A 21,656-nucleotide genomic window follows, 5' to 3' on the forward strand; every position below is an offset into this window, starting at 1 on the left:
GGAGAGTTAAGGAGGAGCAGGAAGGAGGATAAAGAGAGCCCTGTGAATGTTTACAGGGGGCAGCATGGGAGAAAGCCTCCTGGCGCTTGTTTGGAAATGTAAGACGTGGGTGACGGGGCTAGCGTCACGGGCTGATCAAAGGCAGAAGCTGGTATCTGGATGGCTGTGACTGTGCCAATCCTGCAGCCACAACGGCCACATCCACCCAAAGTCCACATCCCAGGCAACATGCCCGCCCCATAGCAGCAGCTGTGCACTCGTTATGGGCCTGTGATCTGAAAAAGGCATCAACTGGCTGACCCAGGAGCTGGGTGGTTTTATGAGGGCAAGCCAAGGAGCAATGCTCTCCTCCCAATATAGCTGTGTCACTATCTTTGTGCACTTTTGTGATGTGCATACAAGATAAAACCCAGCTCAGTGACGGGTAACACCTGGTGCTTTCAAAGGGACAGTTTCAGAAAGCGGAAATCAGTGATGGGCCAAATCAACTGGCAGGAAGAACTGAATCAGCAAAAACTGTAAATGACCATTGGGAAGCAGAGAACTTGCCTTCAAGAGTTTTCAAAGACCTGGCTGAGGGCACATTGGCCTGCTAAAGTTGCATTTCAGTAAGATTTGAAACATTGGGGAAGTACCAGAAGACTGGAAGAACGCTAACGCTTTCCCAGTATTTTATAGACTCAAGGTGCTCGGTGTACTTAGCTTAACACAGAGACGGGCAAGAGATAGACGGATTACATTTCATAACGATCTACGTGGGCAACAAATACTTCACCCTGGGCTCTCCAGTCTAACCGAGAAAGATCATATGAGATGATCCCAGTGGACCCTTCTGGTCTTGGAAACCAGAGGCTGTCTCTACAAGAGGAACCCAAGTGACTCCCTCTAGATGAAGTCTCAAGGGGGTCGCTGTGTTAGTCTGTAACTTTGAAAACAGCAAACAGGCCTTTGGCATCTTGGACATTAACAGAGGTATAAGGTCATGAGCTTCCGTGGGTAAAACCCACTTCCTCAGATGTGCTGGAGAGGAAATCCAGATCCCTCCAGATGAGTTTCACAGAGTGGCAGTCTAGAGGCGCTGCGCAGACTGCTCATTTGGTGTTAATCTGACCAAATCCCCTTGTTAATCAGATCCCGTTGAGTCTCAAGCTGCCGGCTGGGCCTTTCATGCAGAAGGAACTGGAAAAGAGAGCACCCCGCTGCTAGGCAGAGGCAGAGGGGGAGCCTGCTTCATGTTTATCCCACTGTGGATTCGTGGTGTCCGGGTTGATGCATGGGCAGAGGTGGATTAAGATTTACCCGGAGAACATTTGGGTCCCCAAAACCCATTAAGAACATGAATGCATCAGAGTGCACGAATACAAAGACTCCATTCAGTGTTTACCCGACTTGGATCACTGTGGACGATGGTGATACGGGCGGATCTCCTCTTAAGGTTTTTGACAGCAAAGAGATTTTTCCCCGGGGTCCCATAATCCTGCGCATTCTTCCACTACTGTGCAGGGGGTGGGAAGACACGGGCCCCCCCTTCCCTGCGATTTACTGCCTGGATTGCACTGAACATGCTCACACGGACAGAGCACAACCAGCTGGCGCTCCCCGTGCCTACCCAGTTCCCACAATTGGCAAGCACGGGGCATCTCCGCCTGCCTGGTGTCTACCCAGCCCTGATTCCACCAAGGCTGGGGTGATTCCCCTCTAAAAAGCAGCTGGAAGTTTCCACGTGGGGTGACACCCGGGGAAAGCGGAGCCTGCTTGGAGAAGACTTTGGCATGCAGTACAAAGGGAGCTGGGCTTTGAGAACTCCAGGCCACGGCCGGCTCCCTTCCAGCCGCCTGTCTGTGGCTCTTCTCCGGCTCCTCTGCTCTTTGTGTCTAGGCTGAACAGGGAGAATCCCCTGCTGCAGATGGAGGCCAGCGAGCACTCCCCAAGCCGGGGTCCAGGACAGCGCCGTCCCACTTCCCAGCAGCAGAGGAAATGGGGGGGCTCACCGGGAAGATGCCCTTAAGCTTGCGGGGGGGGGGCCTGCTCCCCATAACTGTCTCTGGTGAGGGGCTCAGACCCCTTCTTGGAGGAATCTGGGTGACTGGGGAGGGATCGCGTGAGGATTCCCTGTTCTGTTCACTCCCTCTGGGGCACCTGGCATTGGCCAGTGGGCTGGCTGGCCCTTGGGTCTGCCCCGGTCTGATGTTCTTCTAAATCTGGTTAATTTCTCAAGCCCTCGTTTTCAAGTTCCCAGATCGACACAGCAAGTCCATTTCCTGCACCCCCCGGACAGCCAGCCCGTCCCGATCTGAAGCAGCAGGACCAAGTCCCGGCTTTCTGCAGCCGTACCTTGGCCACGACCAGTCAAACAAAGCCCTGGCCAGGCGCAGGTACCTGGGGGGCAGCCTGCACCTTCCTGCACCTCATGCCCCCGGCACACAGCCGGCACCGCGGCTCTCTTTCCGCCAGCGGGCAAAGAGCACAGAGCTAATCTGGGTCATGTCTGTCGTGGGGCTGTCGCCGCGAGGCGGAAAACCAGAGAGCGACGCTCCAGGCCGGCAAACACCCGCGGGCAGAGTCCCTGGGACACTGTCTGAACGCGGCCAGCGCGCCAGATCCAGCCGGAATACAGCCAGGCCGTGCCCCAGCACCGCTGTGTCTCCTCTCCCGCCCTTGTCTGCAAGCCCTCCGCCCAACGGCATGGCCGGACGCTGGGTACTCACAGGAGCATTGTCCCGGCCCGTCTGCCGTGGAAAGCCTGCGCCGCGCTCCACGGGGCAATGCCCGGAGAGCGGCCGAGGGCTGGGGCGGCCTGCGCAGCACGAAGGAGTGACATCTGCTGGCAGATGGGACGGACCCATTAGCATTCCTACAGGGACAGCGGGGAGGAGCTGCAGGGACGGCCCCTTCTGCCCTGGCCGGCCCTTTGTTTTCTGAACAGAAGGCGAGTGCTGGCTTGAGTGCCAGACACGGGGGGCGGGTATGTCACAGGGGGCTACTCCCACGCGGGGGGGGGGGGGGGAGGCTCCCACACTAGTGGGGGGAGGGGCAGGGAGCAGCAGACAGGCTACCAGGAGGGGATGCTCTCCACACACAGCAAGGGCCGGCCTTGGAGAAAATGGCACCCTGGGCCAACTTGTGTTTGGGGACCCCTGTGGGCCTAGCACCACCCATTTCCCTTGGCCCCCAGGGGCTCCCCAACCCCCGCACCCCCATGCTGCTCCCCCTTGGCCCCTAGCCCCTGCATGGCACCCAGGGGCGGCAGGTAATGTAGGCGAGGGAAGAGCAGGATTGGGAGGGGCTGCACCCAATGCCCCCACGAGCCGCTGCCCACGACAGAGCCCTCAGCCGGGGCAGCAGCCAGTGGATTTCCTGAGCTGGAGCCATGTCACAGGGCAGCCAGTTACGTGCCTGGCCTGCTACCCAGCCCCCCGAGCTGCATTCTTCTGGCTCCCGCTCCCCTGTTCCGCGGCACCAAGGAGACTCGAACCCACCAAGCCGAGCAGCCCCACGGCACAGCCCCAGATGCAGTGATCGCAGCCGCCCGCCACCGCCTGTCCAGACTCAGGCTTCGCAGACGGCCTTTCAGGGACCAGGCAGCCACCACAGCTGGGTGAGACCGGAGAGGCCCCGCCACGGAAGGGAGAACGTTCACTGGACCAAACTTCTGTTCAGCCCTCCTTGCCCCAGATCAGGGCCGCTGCCTTCACCGGGGCCAGGCCGTGGGGGGATGGCGATCGAAGGGAGTCCCCCTCCCCGGTCCAGCGCGGCACTCGCCCAGGCGCCTGCAGAGCTGGGGGGCGGGAGGGCGGTGGAGAGCACGGCCAAGCGCGAGAACGTCCATCGTCTGTTAGGAGCAGCACGCCGTCCCCCTGCTGCGTCACTGCCCCACCGACCAGGACGCCGCCACGCCCACGGGTAGAGCAGCCTGCTGGGAGGTAGCCGGGGGGAGTATATGCTGGGACTTACAGACGAGCAAGCGGGGGAAAGCTCTGGGCTCCCGGGAGGGGCGAGGCCGGGGGCAGAACCCCCATCAGCCAGTCCCCTTAAACCGCCTGGCCCTGGGGCAGCTGCCCCTTCTGCTCCCCCGCATCAGTCTGGCAGGGCTTTAGCATCGGCCACGCCTGGGCTGGCACCGGCAGTCCCCAGGTGAGAGTTACCCAGGGGGATGCAGGGGGGCCTCTATCTCAGCCACTTTGCCTTAGCCCCCGTGGGGCCAGTGGTGGCCTCTGGACACACCTACCAGACGGGGAAGCTAGTAGCTTTGCCCCCCGTCCCGGGCTCTGAGCGGCTGGGAAGGGCGGCCAGACGCCCAGAGGGAGGCGGGCGCGTGCCTGTCCCGAGACGGAAACCCTGGCCCCAAGGGAGGTCTTACTACAAATGCCGCGGTGCCGAAGCTCGCTCGGCGCTACAGAAGCTGGGCGAGGCGGTTGGTCCGCGATGCCGACACCAGAGTGCAGGTGCCTACGACCTTCCCCTCCCGGGAGCGTCAGGCGCGAACCAGCACGAGCCGGCTGAACCGTGTCCTACCAGCCACGCCCCACGCCCTGAAAAGGGGGTTTCTACAAAGCCTGCCACACAAGCTACCTGGATGCCTCCGTCTTTTCGCTTCACTTGCAGGGCCTGATTCCTTCTGGAATTTGGGCGCGTCGACCTCCCGGCGTTTGGACAACCGGGCCACAAATGGAACGCGGATTCATTGGCCTCTGGCGCTCGCCAAATGCACCCGGGAACTCGCCTGTTCCTCACCAGCGACTTCAGAAGCGAACCCGCGCCGAGCGCCCGACAGCAGGCAGCCACGTTCGCCTCAGAGCAAACGGGAGGGAATTCCAGGCACTCCGGGCTCCCGGCGCCTCGCCTCCCGATTTCAGGCCATTTCTGGCTCTTTGTACGGTTGCAGGACTCACTTCCGCCCCCCCGGTCTCTCAGATGGTGCTTCTACCCACCAGACTCTGGGGCTGACTGAAAGGGACGTGTCCATCACATTGGGCTTGCATATAAGAGCGGCCAGACGGGGTCAGACCAAAGGTCCATCTAGTCCAGTGTCCTGTCCTCCGCCAGTGACCAATGGCAGATGGGAATGAACAGAACAGGGAAACATCAAGTGATCCCTCCCTTGTTGCCCTCTCCCAGCCTCAGCTAGGGACACCCTCCCTGCCCAGCCTGGCTAATAGTCCTGTCCTTCACAACATCCTCCAGCAAGGAGTTCCACAGGTTGACTGTGAGCTATGTGAAGAAAAACTTCCTTTTGTTTGTTTAAACCTGCTACCTCTTCATTTCATTTGATGACCCCTAGTTCTTGTGCTATGGGAAATAACTTTTCCTTATTCACTTTCTCCATCCCAGTCATGGCTTGGAGGTTGGCAGAATCAGACCAGATGAAAACGCTGGGATCTTCCCCTCATTCCCCAACAGACACGTCCTTTCACGGCCCCGCCCCTTCCCCTCCTCAAAGCTCAGCACTGGGTGTCCTCACCTTGTCGAAGAATTCGTATAGCCTGATGGTGTCTCGCAGCCGACTCCGGGCACCCTCCAGAGAGGCGCCGAACTCAGCCAGCTGATTATGGTACGCGTGCCGCTTGCGCCCGTAGACATGCAAGTCTGCTGAGGAAACATCTTCCCACTTGTCCAGCTTCTTTAACATCTCCCAGCCCCGCCTACAATAGTCCTGAAAGGAAACGGCAGCTGCGGGTCAGACCTGGAAGGGAGAGCGCGGGAGACTTCCGCAGCCCCTGGGAGCCGTCCGGACGAGCTAAGCCAAGCCCGGCACAGCAATGCCGACAGCAGTGCTCTCGGGCAAGCGTCCTCTTTAAGCGGCCCTCTGAACTGGGAAGCTCAGACAGAGCCTCCCTAGGGTGGGGGCAACCCTCCCCCCTGCTGCAGGCTCTGTTCCGCCCCTCCCCTCAAGCTCCACCCCCTCCCACTCCGACTCCACCCTTTGCCCAAAGCCCCCTCTCCCGAGAGACACAAGCCAGAGGCTACAGGGGCCTGGTGCGGGGCAACAGCAGGGATCCTTCCCTCCCCACATTCACAGTGGTGACGGGAGCTGGAGCAACCCAGCAACCCGCCCCAGTGCGCCCCACAGTGGCAGGAAGCAGAGTGCTGGGGGCTGGGGGGCTCCCCTGCCCACCACCACAGTGCAATGGAGCGCAGGGGGCTGGAGACGAGCCAGGGAGCTGAGTCTCTCCGGCTCCTGCCACCGCGGTGGGGGAAAAGGGGAACCCCTGTTGCACCCCTGGGTAACCCTCCTGGCTGCCCTGGGCCCCACGTGGCTGCCACGGGACCCCCAAAGCACGGGGCCTGGGGCAGCCGCCCCAAAGCGTCCTGTGGCCGGACAGCGCTGAGCTTCGATGCAGCAACGCGGTCACTATAGCCCAAAAGGCCTGCACGAGAACTGGCTGCCCAGGCCTCAGGAAGCGTTTCCGGCTCTAAAGGGAGTTCAGAAACAGCCATCGCACACCCTTGCCACGTGGCTCAACACTCCCGTCCCGGGCACGGCCACGTGGCGGCTCCACTGAGCCGAGTCTGCCTCCCAAACTCCCTCCTGGGTGGCCCGGCCTGCAGAGGCAGCTGGCAGGGGCGGGGGGAGACACAGAAGCAGGGACCGAACGACCCTCGCCTGCCACCCAGCGATGAAAAGGCTTCAGCGGCTGTCTGGGAGCAAACTCCGACGGGCGCCCCAGACGGAGCTGCTTGGCAAAGGGCTCGGCGGGGGCAGCTTCCAGAGCGACCCAGCACTTCAGGGTTCAACGCCGGGAGCAGGACTGCACCAGTCACCAAGGCTACGCTTGTGTCCCGGAGGCTGCCGAAGTCACAGAATCCCGGACTTCCCAAGACCTCTGTGCTGTCAGCCGGCAGCAGCCCGGAGCCGTGGGGTCCCCGTGCCTCCAGCAGCAGCCCGGAGCCGTGGGGTCACCGTGCCTCCAGCAGCAGCCCGGAGCCGTGGGGTCCCCGTGCCTCCAGCAGCGGCCCAGAGCCGTGGGGTCCCCGTGCCTCCAGCAGCAGCCCGGAGCCGTGGGGTCCCCGTGCCTCCAGCAGCAGCCCGGAGCCGTGGGGTCCCCGTGCCTCCAGCAGCAGCCCGGAGCCGTGGGGTCCCCGTGCCTCCAGCAGCGGCCCAGAGCCGGGGGGTCCCCGTGCCTCCATGGGGTCCCCGTGCCTCCAGCAGCAGCCCGGAGCCGTGGGGTTCCCGTGCCTCCGTGGGGTCCCCGTGCCGCCAGCAGCAGCCCAGAGCCGTGGGGTCCCCGTGCCTTCAGCAGCGGCCCAGAGCCGTGGGGTCCCCGTGCCGCCAGCAGCGGCCCAGAGCCGTGGGGTGCCCCAAACTCCAAGCTGCCATGAACAGCAGGGGAACCGCAGCTCCCAGCTGACCCAGGTGGCAGGGACCTCACAGTTCCTGGCCGCTGCAGGCGGCGGGAGAACTCTGTGGCTCCAAGCTGAGGGAGAGGAACCTGGAGAGCCGAGCCCCGTGGCTCACAGGAGCCCCTGGGGCGGCCGGCTGACCCTTGCAGCTGCCCAGTAGCTTCCCATTTGCCATGGATATTCGGAGTAAAAGTCAGGGCCAGGTCCTGGGTTCCCGGGAATTTTCTTTGCTGCCTGTGACCTGTCTGTGCCGTTCACTAAAGTATCCAGGACTAAATCTTAGCCAGGATTGAGGGGGCACCCGATCTGAACCCCACAGCTACACTAAGTCACACCCCAGGGAAAGTCAGAGGGGCAGGGGGCCTTGCTGGTAGAGAGGACTCTGCTTAACAAGCCCTGGGCCCCTTTGCATTGCCACCGGAGCACCCCTCCGTGTGTGTCTGAAGGCTGGGGGAGGAAGCGCACCGTGGTCTGGGCAGCACTAGGGGCTGACTACCCTAGGCCCCGCCCCTTCTGCCCTCAGCCCCGCCCCTTCCGAGGACATGGAGCCGGCCCCCGCACCTCGCCCCCAGATCCTTGGTGGCTGTCGGCCCTGCTGACTCCGGGCCTTTGCTGACCGCCAACTCCCCACTGTGAGCGGCATTCTGAAGGGCCATTGCTCGGTGGACTTTCTGGTGGGAAACCAAGGCAAAGGGTGCTGCCCGGTGCCCTGTAGAGCAGACGTCTGGTTAAGGCATACGTGCCTTGAGTCGGTGTGGCGGGGTGTTCCCAGTGAACGCCGACCTCCCTCTCCTTTCAGTAGAGTTTGCTCTGGTGCACAGAGTCAGCGGACCTGGCAGTGACTGTAGCAGGCAGGGGTGTCCCCTCCCCCACAAACTCTCCGCCGCCGCGTTCCAGTCCGAGGTCACTTACACTGGCCACGAGATCGAATTCCCTGAACTGCTTTTGGGCTTGAAGCAGCAGCTCCAAAGAATCGTCCAGGTCAGTCATTTCCTTCAGCTGCTTCCTGCCAACGTCCTCGATCCACGTGCTGACCTGGGAGAAAGAGAGGAAAGCAAGTGGTGCCCGCTGTGCGTCGGTGCTGCCGCGCGAGGCCGGCTCCCAGGGGGCTTCTCCGGCGAGGCTGCTCGTTCCGTCACTGGGAAGAGTGTCCCAAATCGGGGCCTCTCCGCAGATCCCCACTGCTTTACGCACGGGCCTTTTCCGCCGCGGGCCGCTGGGTAAGTCCTACGCTCTGCAGGTGCTCACAGGGCCTTCGTCTGTGCTTCCGCGCCGACCGCAGTGGGCTGAAAGCGCTGCAGCTCCCCGCTGGGCCTACCTCCCAACGCTCCATTTGCTGCCTGCTCGCCTGCTCCCTCCTCCAGCTCCTGTCTGGCGGAAGGGCTTGGTGCAACGGCAGAGCCACGGAGCGCCCCCAGGGACTGTCTGGGGCCCCGGGAGACCTGCTCTCTGTTTCCTGAATACTAAGGATGTTAAATCCCTGTTGAATTGGCTAACCCGTGAAACAAATTGTTTAACTAGTTAACTGATTAAAGAGGGAGTGGGTGGGGGGCCTACTCCGGCCTCCATGGGTTAACCGGAGCCGGGAAGCCTGGTTAACCTTTCACACCCCTACTGAATACAGCTCCCAATATAATCTCTGTGTCCCTGCTTATCCCTAGCAGCTCCTCATCGCTGCCTGGGTCCGGGCTCCGCCCTTTGGGAACAGTCAGGCACTCTCACCTGGTTCAGGACCATGTCGGTGTACGTCTGCCTCCCTAAGAGCACCCCCCCCGACCCCATCTGCCCCAGGGCGGAAAGGGCTCTGCTCAAGGGGCAGAAGGAGCCTCCTCTGAGATGGGGGAGCCTTCGTCAGTGGCAGGGAAGCCGAGGACATCAACGGGCTGCAACGGGACGAGTGGTTGGAGCAGCCCCCTGCCAGCATCACACCGCAGGTGGGGGGTGCTCACCAGTTCACCGGTTACACACGGCGGTTCTTACACCCGTGCACCTGTGCTCCTGGCAGGAGGCCTCGGCCCTGCAAGGGGTTAATCTGACTTCCCGCAGGAACGAAGCGTCGTTACCCGTATGGCACAAGTCAAGGGTGGAACCAGGCCCTGACCAGGGGCCCCCTAACCTGAACCTCACTTGCCGAGCATGGGGCAGGGACCCCCTCCCTGGCGCTAATGGGGTTACGTGGGATCGAACTGGAATAAAGGCCCCGTGCCGAGGTGCTGAGCACGCAGAGCACACGCTGACTTGGTGCTCAGCGCCTCTGAGAACCGGGCCCCAAGTCTGTAGGTCTCCCCAGCCCAGGGATGCCGGGTGAGCGGAGGGGCCCACTTCTGCCTGAGCAGGCACACCAATGGGGGAGCAGCTGTCCCAGGGCTCGGCGATTCACGTGGCCTGGATGTGGCAGCTGGAGGCCTGGCTCCCCCCCTTTGAATGGCTGCTGGGACGCCTCACCACACCGGGCACACCGTGGAGCTCTGAGGGCTGGGGGGAGTCCCGGTGCCTCAGTGCGGGCAGTGCAAAGGGCTGGCCCTCCCCTTCTGCCCAAAGCCCCGCCTCTTCACCCACAAAGCTCCGCCCCTTCCAGGGCGTGAAGCCAGCCCCCCGCCACCTCTTGCCCCGGGGCACACGGTGGCTGTCAGCCTCACCGTTCCTGGGCAGAGACGGCTCCATGCCAGGTTGGTTGCAGAGTATTTTTGTGATGAGAAGGCATTTCCCGTCGGGACGCTTTTTGTGTTACTTTACTGCCACCTTCTTCAAACCCTGACGTAAACTGGGATGAAATACCCAGCAACCTTTCTGGGCCATGCAGTCACGGCTAATCCTTACAACCATGACAAACTGGGCTCACCTCCCTAAAACCGTCTTCAAAGGCCTCGAATTCCATCACGAGCTCCAGCTCCCCGATGCGTTTGTTTGACAACATCACCAGGAGGTGGACCCCCTCCTCCGCTCGGCTGTACAGCGTGGCGGCAGCATGCAAGGCATCTCTGAAAGGGAACACAAGTCCAGCCAGTGTGTTTCACATGCCTAGCGACATCTCATACGTATCTGTGGCTTGGAGGGGCCACACGGAGACATACAGGCAGTCCCCGGGTTACGTACAAAATAGGGACTGTAGGTTTGTTCTTAAGTTGAATTTGTATGTAAGTCGGAACTGGTACATATTGCAGGGGAAACTCTAGCCAAACATTTCTCCAGAGCTCAGTTTTATTCTCCCACCCCTCACTTCCCTCAGTCCTTTATTCTCAAGCTGAGGTGTCTGCTGAGAAAAGCCGCTCCGCGTCTCCCTGGTCTGCTGGGGGGGGGGGGGGGGGCGCTAGCTTCGCGTCTCCCTGGTCTGCTGGGGGGGGGCGCTAGCTTCGCGTCTCCCTGGTCTGCTGGGGGGGGGGGCGCTAGCTTCGCGTCTCCCTGGTCTGCTGGGGGGGGGCGCTAGCTTCGCGTCTCCCTGGTCTGCTGGGGGGGGCGCTAGCTTCGCGTCTCCCTGGTCTGCTGGGGGGGGCGCTAGCTTCGCGTCTCCCTAGTCTGCTGGGGGGGGCGCTAGCTTCGCATCTCCCTGGTCGGCTGGGGGGAAGCAGCTAGTGCGGGGTTGCCTCACCCCGTTTGTAAGTAGGGATCCGATGTAAGTCGGATCCATGTAACCCGGGGACTGCCTGTACTCCCAATCTCCAGACGTTCCTTGTCGTATCAGAACAAAGTACATCGCAGTATATATTGGAGAACACTTCCAGCATTCCAGCGCCCATGTCGCTGCATCCTACCCCCGTGCGGGCAGAGAGATCCTACCAAGGGGTCAGGGTCCTGTACAAACCACGTTCCAAAGCTCACGTAGCCTGCGCAGAGCGCTCAGCTTTTTGACCCAAAATTTAGATTTGGTACAAATGTGAAACTGAATCAAACACCTTTCTGAAATCCAGGTAAATGATAGCCCCTGCATTTCTTTTGTCTACAAACTCAGGCCGGGTCTCCACTAAAGGGGAAGGTCGAATCAAGATACACAACTGCAGCCACGTTAATTACTACGTGCCGGCTGTCTTCCAGCTCTCCCAGTCGGTACCCAAAGAATCAATGATGGAAAAATGGGAGATTAGCATTGCTACTGGACAGAGGTAAGATTATTTGGGTGCCTCAAACAGTGCTTTCTCAGAAACGTTGGGGCTCCTTTTAAGTTTAATCCCAACTCTGAATTTCTTGGGATTTTAATGTTTGCTATAATTACAAGGAGAACATCTGTGCAAGTTCATTTTTACCTTTCAACTCACTCATAAATGCTCTCAGCGCTCATGCTAATCACTGCCTAATGTCTAATCACTTCTGGATTCTCGCTGGGGGCATGCTTCAAGTGATATCTTGTAAAGGATGGCCCTAATACCCTTTCCCCCCATCACTACCCTCTATGATTCTAAAAACATCTGCAACCAATAAAACACCAGGGTTCCCTGTAAGCTGGGTGCTCAGGAGACATTCAAATGCTGCCAGCTGATTAGCAGAGTGCCCACTGCTAGGATTTGTGTTTCTCCTGGTGGTGCACATGCCTTGGTGCACATACACAAATTATTCTGCACATGGATGGCAAGATTCGAGGGAACATTGGGGATGACTCTCTGAATTAACCTGCTGTAGAAAAGAGGGCTTCTACCATGTTAAAATAAAAAAAACGGCGACTAAAGGCTTTAATTGGCTTCCTAGTGGCCTGTGCACCTCTCCCAGTGGAAAGCAGGGGGCTGTCTGACAACACAGGGAAATCTCCTCCGGAGCCGCAGCCCCGGTAAGTCCCAGTGTCCCCGCCCACGTTAGCGTGGCAGTCGGCCCTTCCCGGCACCCCTTCCAGGGCAAAGCGTTCACGTTCCACTGGCAACCCTGTAGATTCGATGCGATTTAGAACAAAACCGAGGGGCTGCCTGTCAGCGCCTCGTTCCCTGAGCCCTGCTCCCGTCGGGCAATTACCGGCTGTGTGGAAAAGCTGCCAAGAGCTCGTAACAGTTTGCTGGTTCCAGGCCCGAGCGGTTGTATAACTGGAGGGTAATTTTAGACCTTGTTGCTGCAGCCGCCTTTCCCTAAGCTGGAGCTGGAGGGTCACGGGGCCTGCTCCTGGCCCTTCTGGGGATTAGCTCTGTAAGATCAACGCCCTGTCTCTCTCCCCAAGCAGCTGCAGCCCTCCACCCAGGGCACTCCCTGGGGTCCCTTCCAGGGGGCATCAAAGTCTTTCTCCCACAATCCTAGGCCGTCTGCCCAGTCCCGACCCAGCTGCCCTGCCCTCAGCATCTGGGAGGGGGACCCAGGCCAGCCCTGCACTGTGGGTTCCTGCTCTGGGCTCCTCACTTCTGCAGCCAGCTCTGCATAACCCACCACTTGTTGCTTTTCCCACAAGCCTCTCCTACTTTCCTGGCTCTCCCCTGGTCCTGGTTTGCAGGCCTCAGTGGAGAGCAGACGGACAGCCCACTTCTAAAAGTAGCAGGAGAGGGATTTGGAGTATGCAGGGGGTTGGTAGGCAGTGTGGGGGTGCACCAGCAGAGCTGGGAGTGCAGGGGGTTGGGGTGCACTAGTAGAGCTGGGGGTTCAGGGGATTAGGGTGCACTAGTAGAGCTGGGAGTGCAGGAGATTGGGGTGCACTGGCAGAGCTGGGGGCGCAGGGGGTTGGGGTGCACTAGTAGAGTTGGGAGTGCAGGGGGTTGGGGTGCACTGGCAGAACTGGAGGTGCAGGGGGTTGGGGTGCATTAGTAGAGCTGGGAGTGCAGGGGGTTGGGGTGCACTAGTAGAGCTGGGGGCGCAGGGGATTGGGGTGCACTAGTAGAGTTGGGAGTGCCGGGGGTTGGGGTGCACTGGCAGAACTGGAGGTGCAGGGGGTTGGGGTGCATTAGTAGAGCTGGGAGTGCAGGGGGTTGGGGTGCACTAGTAGAGCTGGGGGCGCAGGGGATTGGGGTGCACTAGTAGAGTTGGGAGTGCCGGGGGTTGGGGTGCACTGGCAGAACTGGAGGTGCAGGGGGTTGGGGTGCATTAGTAGAGCTGGGAGTGCAGGGGGTTGGGGTGCACTAGTAGAGCTGGGAGTGCAGGGAATTGGGGTGCACTAGTAGAGCTGGGAGTGCAGGGGGTTGGGGTGCACTAGTAGAGCTGGGGGCGCAGGGGATTGGGGTGCACTAGTAGAGCTGGGAGTGCAGGGGGTTGGGGTGCACTAGTAGAGCTGGGGGCGCAGGGGATTGGGGTGCACTAGTAGAGTTGGGAGTGCAGGGGGTTGGGGTGCACTGGCAGAGCTGGAGGTGCAGGGGGTTGGGGTGCACTAGTAGAGCTGGGAGTGCAGGGTGTTGGGGTGCACTGGCAGAGCTGGGGGTGCAGGGGGTTGGGATGCACTAGTCGAGCTGGGGGCGCAGGGGATTGGGGTGCACTAGTAGAGTTGGGAGTGCAGGGGGTTGGGGTGCACTGGCAGAACTGGAGGTGCAGGGGGTTGGGGTGCACTAGTAGAGCTGGGAGTGCAGGGTGTTGGGGTGCACTGGCAGAGCTGGGGGTGCAGGGGGTTGGGATGCACTAGTAGAGCTGGGGGCGCAGGGGATTGGGGTGCACTAGTAGAGTTGGGAGTGCAGGGGGTTGGGGTGCACTGGCAGAACTGGAGGTGCAGGGGGTTGGGGTGCATTAGTAGAGCTGGGGGTGCAGGGGGTTTGGGTGCACTGGCAGAGCTGGGAGTGCAGGGGGTTGGGGTGCACCGGCAGAGCTGGGGGCGTCATGCCTCCCTTGCCTGAATGTCCCCTCTCTGAGCTTCCCTACCATCCATCCCCATTTATCCTGCTCCCCGTAATTCCCCTCCACCCGCTTCCACTGCTCTAATGCCCCTCCCCTACAAGGGAGCAGTCACATGCCTAACTTTTCCGGCTCACATCTTTTGATTACACCCCCCCCCCCATAAAACTGCCCTCGCCCCACGATTCACAAACTGAAGCCAATCATTCAATCCAAGTGCCTTTGTCTTAGTTGGGCCAGTAAAAGGAACAATCCGTGTCTCACACAGAACGGGAAGCCACTGACTAGCAAGGAGTCCTGCAGAAAGGGATCTGGGGGCCAGAGGGGAGCACAAGCTAAATAGGAATCAACAGCGTGACGCCATTGCCGAAAAAGCAAACATCATTCTGGGGGTGAGGGCATCTGTCAGGGTTGAGGGCAGGGGACTGGACTTGATGGCCTTTAGTCTGCCTTCTGGTTCTGTGATTCTGGTTATCTACCAAGGGGAACAGACTGAGCTCACAGATGAGGGGTGGGTGTACCTACCTTGTCTCTACTGCCGTATAAAGATGTGTCTCAGGGGAAGCATTGCTGGCCGGCTGAGGGAGCAAAGGAAAGCCCCACCACTGCCTACGCTGTGTCCATGGTCACGAGCACACGTCTTAGTACCCGCGTGGAGTCTGCCAGGTGCTATGAACCTGGCCCGGTGCCTTTGTTCCTTAATGGATCTTGTGGTCACTGAGGGGTTTGCAGGACATCTGCTGTGCTGACCCTCTGCACAGAACTGGGGCAGCGCTGGGAGATCACGCGGAAAACCCACACACGCAGCCAAATACCTAACCCCGACTGGTCCACCAGCACACGGCAGCCCAAGGAAAGAGCGTTTGCGGCTGTAATACATACGGTCAGACTCAGACAGATTCTGAACTCTCCGTGAGCTCCACAAAAGAAGCTGTAGTAGTGGACTAAAACTGGACAATACGATGGTAAGTGACTTGACCAGCCCTGCCTCGTAGGAGAAGCCCAGTACCGAGCTCTGCCTTCAGAGGAACTATTATTTGCATGGATCATTGTGTTACCCAGCTGGTTTGTGTTCTCCCAGTCAGAACGTCTCCTCCCTTGAAAGACTCAGCACGGCACCCAGCTCTCTAGACCGTTCTCATTTCTAACGCACGTTCCCCAATTCTGCACGTGCCGCTGGCCTCTTCTAGACACTCCAACACTTTATACTACGCGCCGGGAGTGGGGAACCTTTTTTTGGCCGGGGGCTGCTGAACCAAAGTCGGGAGGAGGTGCCGAGCTGGCGCTCATGCTCCCGCCCAGTCTCAGGGTATGTCTAGACTACAGGCTTTTGTCGACAGAAGTTTTGTCAACAGATACTGTCGACAAAGAGCGTCTAGACTACAGCCAGTTCTGTCAACAAAGCAAGCCGCTTTGTCGACATGACAGTGTAGACGCTGTGACAGCACGCTGGGGTTTTCCTCTCTCCTGCACCCCCGTAATGGCACGGACAGACTCCACCAGCCAGTAGAAAAGAGGGAGTTTATTGCTTCTCCAGGATGCAGCACAGCACAGATGTAATCTGGTTGCAGGGCAGGCCTAGGATGCCTCAGCCCCCCTTGAGATGGGGGAGCCTGGGCCCCTAAATCCCAGCCCATTGCCTAGGCTGCTTCCTCCATGATACCAGCCAGAAACCTAACTAACTCACTTCCAGCCCTGCCTCCAGCCAGGGCTCCACTCCTTCTTCCCATTGTTCCGCTCCCTGGGAGATCACTGGTCAGACAGGTTCGAAGCCCCCTTGCATAATGACTCATCCCCGGCCCTGCTGGGCCGTTCTGAAGCCAGCAGCCAGTGGAGGTCACCCACTGCCCAGCGTAGCAACCAGCAAGGTACCCACACTACGTCACAGACGCAAAGGACAGTGTAGATGCAATAACGCCTTCTGTCGACAGAACTCTGGTTGGACATTAGGAAAAAGTTCCTAACTGTCAGGGTAGTTAAACTGGAATAAATTGCCCAGGGAGGTTGTGGAATCCTCATCTCTGGAGATATTTAAGAGTAGGTTAGATAAATGTCTATCAGGGATGGTCTAGACAGTATTTGGTCCTGCCATGGGGGCGGGGGACTGGACTCGATGACCTCTCGAGGTCCCTTCCAGTCCTAGTATTCTAGGATTCTGTGATTCTATGAAAAGGCGTTCTTCCTCGTAGAATGAGGTTTACAGCCATCGCCAAAACTGCTGAGTTCTGTTGACGTTATGTCGACAGAACTCAGCAGCAGTGTAGATGCAGGTATAGTTTTGTCGACAAAAGTCCACTTTTATTGACAAAACCTTGTAGTCTAGACACACCCTCAGAGTCTTGCGGTGGGGCTGGAGCACCAGCATCGGCTCCCTCCAAGCCTCGCCGCAGGCCGGGCCAAAGCAAGGCAGGGGCTGGATCTGTAGGTTCCCCACCCCGGCTAGATACAATGACCATGGCTATAGCACTGAATCCATCCCAATATCAGACTAGTTCCCCCGAGGATGCAATGTCTGTGGGAAGAAGCAGGCTGGGCCAGGTGCAACCAGGTAGTGGAGCTGGTGTCTAGCATGGACCACAGAGGGTTTCCCCCCCATAACATTTGTATAAAGTCAAGGGCTGTATCTAGAATGGCAAGTTTTTCCGCAAAAGCAGGTGCTTTTGCGGAAAAACTTGCCAGATGTCTACACTGTCTGCTTGAATTTCCGTTAAAAGCATTTGCGGAAAATCATGCCAGTCTAGACGTAGCCAATATGTGCAGCATGCAGCTAAGCTCCTAACATACATAGGGCAGGATGCACAGACTGAACAAACAGTGTTATCTTCCTCAGATAACATTGACGCTGAATCAATGTCCCGTCTAAGGAGGAAGGCCAACGCGGCTACCAGCCGGGATGCCCCAGTCTTTCCTGTCAGTGTAAAGCCAGCCAGATCTGCCCTTTGCCATTTACAGCAATTCTGGAATTTTGCCCCGGGGGAGAAAGCCGCTTTTCCAAAGCACCCAAACCTTACCTAAAAGAGCCTCCAACTCCTCTGCCCGTCTCTGAGACGCTCGGGAGCTGCTACCGCATCCGTCCCACCACACGTTTTGAATGTGCTCCGTGGGAGGATGGCTGTGCGCACCTTTGTGTACGGAGCAATGGGGTTTGTTTAACTGTGGTGAGAGTGCTTTTCAGCAGGCTAAAGCCATCGTGTAAACACAAAGAACAGGTTGGACTGTCCGAAAACAACAGCCAAGAGCTAAGGTATGTGTCTGGCCAGAAACGTCTCTGGGTGCGTCTTTGTGTGTTGCTCTACCCCTCACACAACGGGATGAAAACACAGGAACCACCTGCTTGCCAGGCAGAGATCAGAATGCACACTTTCAAGAGAAACTGACAAAATATGACACGAGTCCAAGTGTTCCCTGTACGCTGGGTGCTTGTGCAGCCTCTCGGGAGACATTCTCAAGCTGCCCAGCTGATCAGCAAAGCGCCCACAGCTAGGTTTTGTGTTTCAGTTGGTGGTGCACATTTGCACAGGCCTTGGTGCACATCAAACATTTATTCTGCACATGGACCAAAAAAATCTGCACGTGGATGTAAAAGATTAGCGGGAACGAAGGACATGGCCCCTCTTCGTAGAGTCTAAGGCCAAAAGTGATCAGTCGGCAATCATAACAGTCCAATCCTTAATCCGATTTGAAGAATGACTGTGGCCATGTATACACAACGAGCTTTGATACTTTGGTGGACGCAAAGTACGTTGGTGTGAAATTGTCACCGTTGGTTTATTGCTCGTGCGTGTGCTTATCTAGCTGCTTGCGCTGGTGCTGCACATACTCACCTTGCGTGTTTGTGCTGGTGCAAAGTGCAGTGCACTATGGGTAGGTGTCCCAGGGGGCCGCCCATCACTGCAGTGCCTTCTGGAGAATTTTTGCAAGACGTTTTTGTGCCATCCACCCAGCAGGAGTTCGACGGAGCAAACCTCCCATTGGCTTCCCTTCCTGCTCGTGAGGAGCAGGAGGACCGGCGCTGACAGGGCACCCTCTGAGTTCGATTGAGTGGATCTTTGTGAGACCTGCTAATTCGAACCAGCAGCATCGATCTTCGTGCAGAGCGGACATGGCCTTGGTGAGTGTCCATGGGTAGTTACACCTCCCCCCAAAAAACGAGTCTCGTCTGAGGTCTGACTGTGTCTGACTTCAGCTTCCCGTCTTAAATCTTCTCCCCTCGTAAGTGCTGACGGACTTCAGTCAAATCACCGGCCACCCTTCCCCTTGACTGAGCCCCTTACACCATTCACTGCCTGGAAGAACTTCCAGATCTCAAAGTCTTGTTGCTTCCCCCGACCCCACGCCTCCTATTGGTCAACATTTTGGAAGGATGGATCCCCAAGCCGGACCCCGTCACACCCACATCACGTGGAAAGGGAACACCACCTCTCTGCTGAGCCGGCCACTTGGTGAGAGGGCTCCTAAGGCTTCCGCTCCCTCCCTACTGTTTGGGTTCTTATGGGCAGGACACTGGAGTTCGGGTTCAGGTTCTATGGGCAGGGTTCTCCACCTCGAGTTAGGGTTCCTGTCGGCAAGGCACCCTGCCATAAGGTTAGGGTTCCTATAGGTAGGGCACTTGGAATTAGGGTTAGGGCTCCTGCGGGTAGGACTGCCCCCTAGGGCTAGGGTTCGTGTGGGAAAGGCACTTGGAGTTCGGGGTGGGGAGCAGCTAATCTCCCCATGGCCGGCCGCTCATGGACAAATGAAGTATTGTGTGTTTCATAGCAGACGTCCGTTTCCAGTCTGAACTGAACGCCGAGCATAGCTGCCGGGGGTGGGAGGGAAAAAAAGAAAAGCAGCAGAAGTTACCCATTTTAGGAGTGAGACGGTGAATTTTGAAACCACATCTTGGGTCTAGACGCACCATCCATTGGTGCTTGAAGACAGACAAGAGACATCTCCAGCAGGAGAATGGGAGCCAAGGGGGGTGAGGCGATCTCCTCCATCGGACCAGCTTCCGCTGGGGAGAGAGAGCAGCTCTCGAGCTCCACAGCGCTTTTCCTCGGGTTGCTCCACTAAAAGTTACTGCCTCACCCACCTGGTCTCTACTCTCCTGGGACCCACGCGGCTACCACGACAGAGCATACAACATAACAGCAAGTCGTGGTCAATAAAGATGACCCTTACGGCCTTGTGGGCACGGGTATATTATCCAGGGGTGTTTCCGGGACATCGTCTGTAGCCCGCTCAGCGTGCAGAACAGTTAGAGACACTGTTGCCGAAGAAGAAAATTGTCCCTCAAAAGGCCTTAGGAGCATCTTACACGCTGGCCTTGGAAACTGCAAAACGCAACCCCGCATGCACCACAGCAGACCCCTCTACTTCCTGCAGCCACAGACATACATGGAATCATGGCTGGGGACCAGCCCGGCACCCACGCCAAACACCACCGCCTGCCAATGCTCTGATGCCATTGCAAGAAACATGCAGGGCCAACTGACAGGGCATGTTAAGCGTCAATATTTCACACGCAGCACGATGAGGCCACCGGTGTAGCCAACACAGCTCCCAATGATGCTGCCTCACCTCAGCTGGCTTTTCGGCACTTGAGAGTCTACAAAGCAGGTTTCTAACTCTCCTCCCCCCTCCCCCCCCCCGAGCTAGGCTGGGCCTTGGAGTATTTACCAAGCCTCATGTTGCAGTGAGTTTGCCCTGCGGTGTGAGCTGGTATGCACAATGACCCGCCTCTTAAATACACATCGCTTACCTGCCAGAAGAGTTCACTTACTATTCAAAATGGCTCAGGGTAATTCCACAGGCAGTAGCAGCGTCCGCCATAGCAGGCAGAGTCCGTAGCTTTATGCTGCTACAGGCAGAATCTCTCTAGCCCAGCACTCTCTGCTCTGGCAACTTCCGTGGTCCAGAATGATTTGACTTAGCACGGGTGTGGCCAGGTTTCCTGCAGCCCCATAAAGTTTGTTTACAGACACCAGTCCTGGCTCTCAGTGTCCTGTGCTGTTATGACTACAGCGTGTAGTCAACCTGTGGAACTCCTTGCCAGAGGAGGCTGTGACTATAATAGAGTTTAAAGAGAAGCTAGATAATTTCATGGAGGTTAGGTCCATAAAAGGCTATTAGCCAGGGGATAAAATGGTGTCCTTGGCCTCTGTTTGTCAGAGGCTGGAGAGGGATGGCAGGAGACAAATCGCTTGATCATTGTCTTCGGTCCACCCTCTCTGGGGCACCTGGCGCTGGCCACTGTCGGTAGACAGGATACTGGGCTAGATGGACCTTTGGTCTGACCCCGTACGGCCGTTCTTATGTTCTTATGTTATGTTCTTATTTAGCTCTAAGTTACCCCTTCCGAGGTCTCTTCCAACCCCATGATTCTATTACTAGGGGGAGGGGGGGGAGCGCTGGGCTGGGCTCCCTAGGGAGGTGCTGGAATCTCCATCCCTAGAGGTGTTTAAGTCCCGGCTTGACAAAGCCCTGGCCGGGGTGATCGGTCCTGTTCGGGCAGGGGGCTGGACTCCATGCCTCCCGAGATCTCTGCCAGCCCGAGCGTTCTGTGATTCTACAGGTCTCCTAGCATCCCAGCAAGCACTGGAACGTTGGCAGTGACTCCCCGTGGTTCGGCAAATTCTCTGGTGTGACACCAGGCAGGTTCCGAGGGCACCGGACTAGAGAGGTGCAACCTGCATTATTTATCTACCTTATTTGTTTGCTCTTTGGTGAATGGCAACAACCAGACTAGCTGGGATTCCTAGATTTGTATTTCCACGCCAGCTAAGCCACAGCTGCTACACCAAAGGACCTGCACACAGTCCTGCCGATGGCAGGGGCAAGAGTAGGGTTGCCAGATGGTTGAAACAAAAATACCAAACACCCCCACATACACACAAAAAAACACCAGGAAAAAAATTTGTTGAAGAAAAAAAAGGGGGGGGGGGGAGACCAAAGTTGTTGAGCAAAAAAAAAAGGACTCAAAGACTTATTGAGCAAAAAAAAAAAAAAAAAATTAAAATAAAACATCATTAAAACAGCATGTCCCCTTTAAGAGTGAGTGCAGGGATAGGAACAGGGGAGAAGTTGAGCACTAAGACCCAGGGGAGTCATTGCTTCCCCTTGGTCTTTTTGCTGGCAGCCATTTTTTGCCGGCAGCCTTGCGGAACCAGGTAAGTATGAGGGCTGGGATTGGGGCGCTGGAGGTGTTGGGGGCTAAGGAGAGGCCAGGGCGGGGGGAGGCTGAGTGTTTGTAGGGTTGCCAGGTGCCCAGCATTTTCGCCTCCTGGTTGGAGAAAAAAAAATCAGAAAATATCGGACATCTTAGGTGTCCGGTATTTTCTGAATTTTTTTTACTAGACAGGAGGTGAAAATACCGGACTGTCCGGGTAAATACCGGACACCTGGCAACTCTAGGCAAGAGAGGCAGCTGTGCCGAGGCCCAGCAATTTAAAAGGGACAGAGCACCCGGCCACCACTGCTATCACATCAGCAACAGCAGTGCCTAGAGCCCCGGGTCCTTTAAATTGCCACTGGATGGCATGCATCAGGATGCATAGAAGGGTTGGCTGGGGGAGGCTAGTCCCCAGCCCTGCCCCTTCTACCTGCGGCCCCGC

At 58.0% G+C, this 21,656-nt stretch overlaps 1 protein-coding gene across 3 annotated transcripts in view; it reads right to left on the bottom strand.

Moving 5' to 3' along the window:
* PLEKHG4 (pleckstrin homology and RhoGEF domain containing G4) overlaps positions 1 to 21,656 on the bottom strand; it is a 98,351-nt gene that overhangs the window by 22,206 nt on the left and 54,489 nt on the right. For all 3 annotated transcript variants that reach the window (XM_089781393.1, XM_075940575.2, XM_089781392.1), the window contains 3 exons: positions 10,184 to 10,322; positions 8,254 to 8,376; positions 5,462 to 5,653 (listed from right to left, as the gene is read on the bottom strand). In XM_089781393.1, coding sequence (XP_089637519.1) covers positions 5,462 to 5,653; positions 8,254 to 8,376; positions 10,184 to 10,322 — 454 coding nt within the window. The remainder of the gene's footprint in view (positions 1 to 5,461; positions 5,654 to 8,253; positions 8,377 to 10,183; positions 10,323 to 21,656) is intronic.

Source organism: Pelodiscus sinensis, chromosome 12 (assembly GCF_052426305.1).
Source record: "Pelodiscus sinensis isolate ZL-2025 chromosome 12, ASM5242630v1, whole genome shotgun sequence".
NCBI classification, from domain to species: Eukaryota; Metazoa; Chordata; order Testudines; family Trionychidae; genus Pelodiscus; species Pelodiscus sinensis.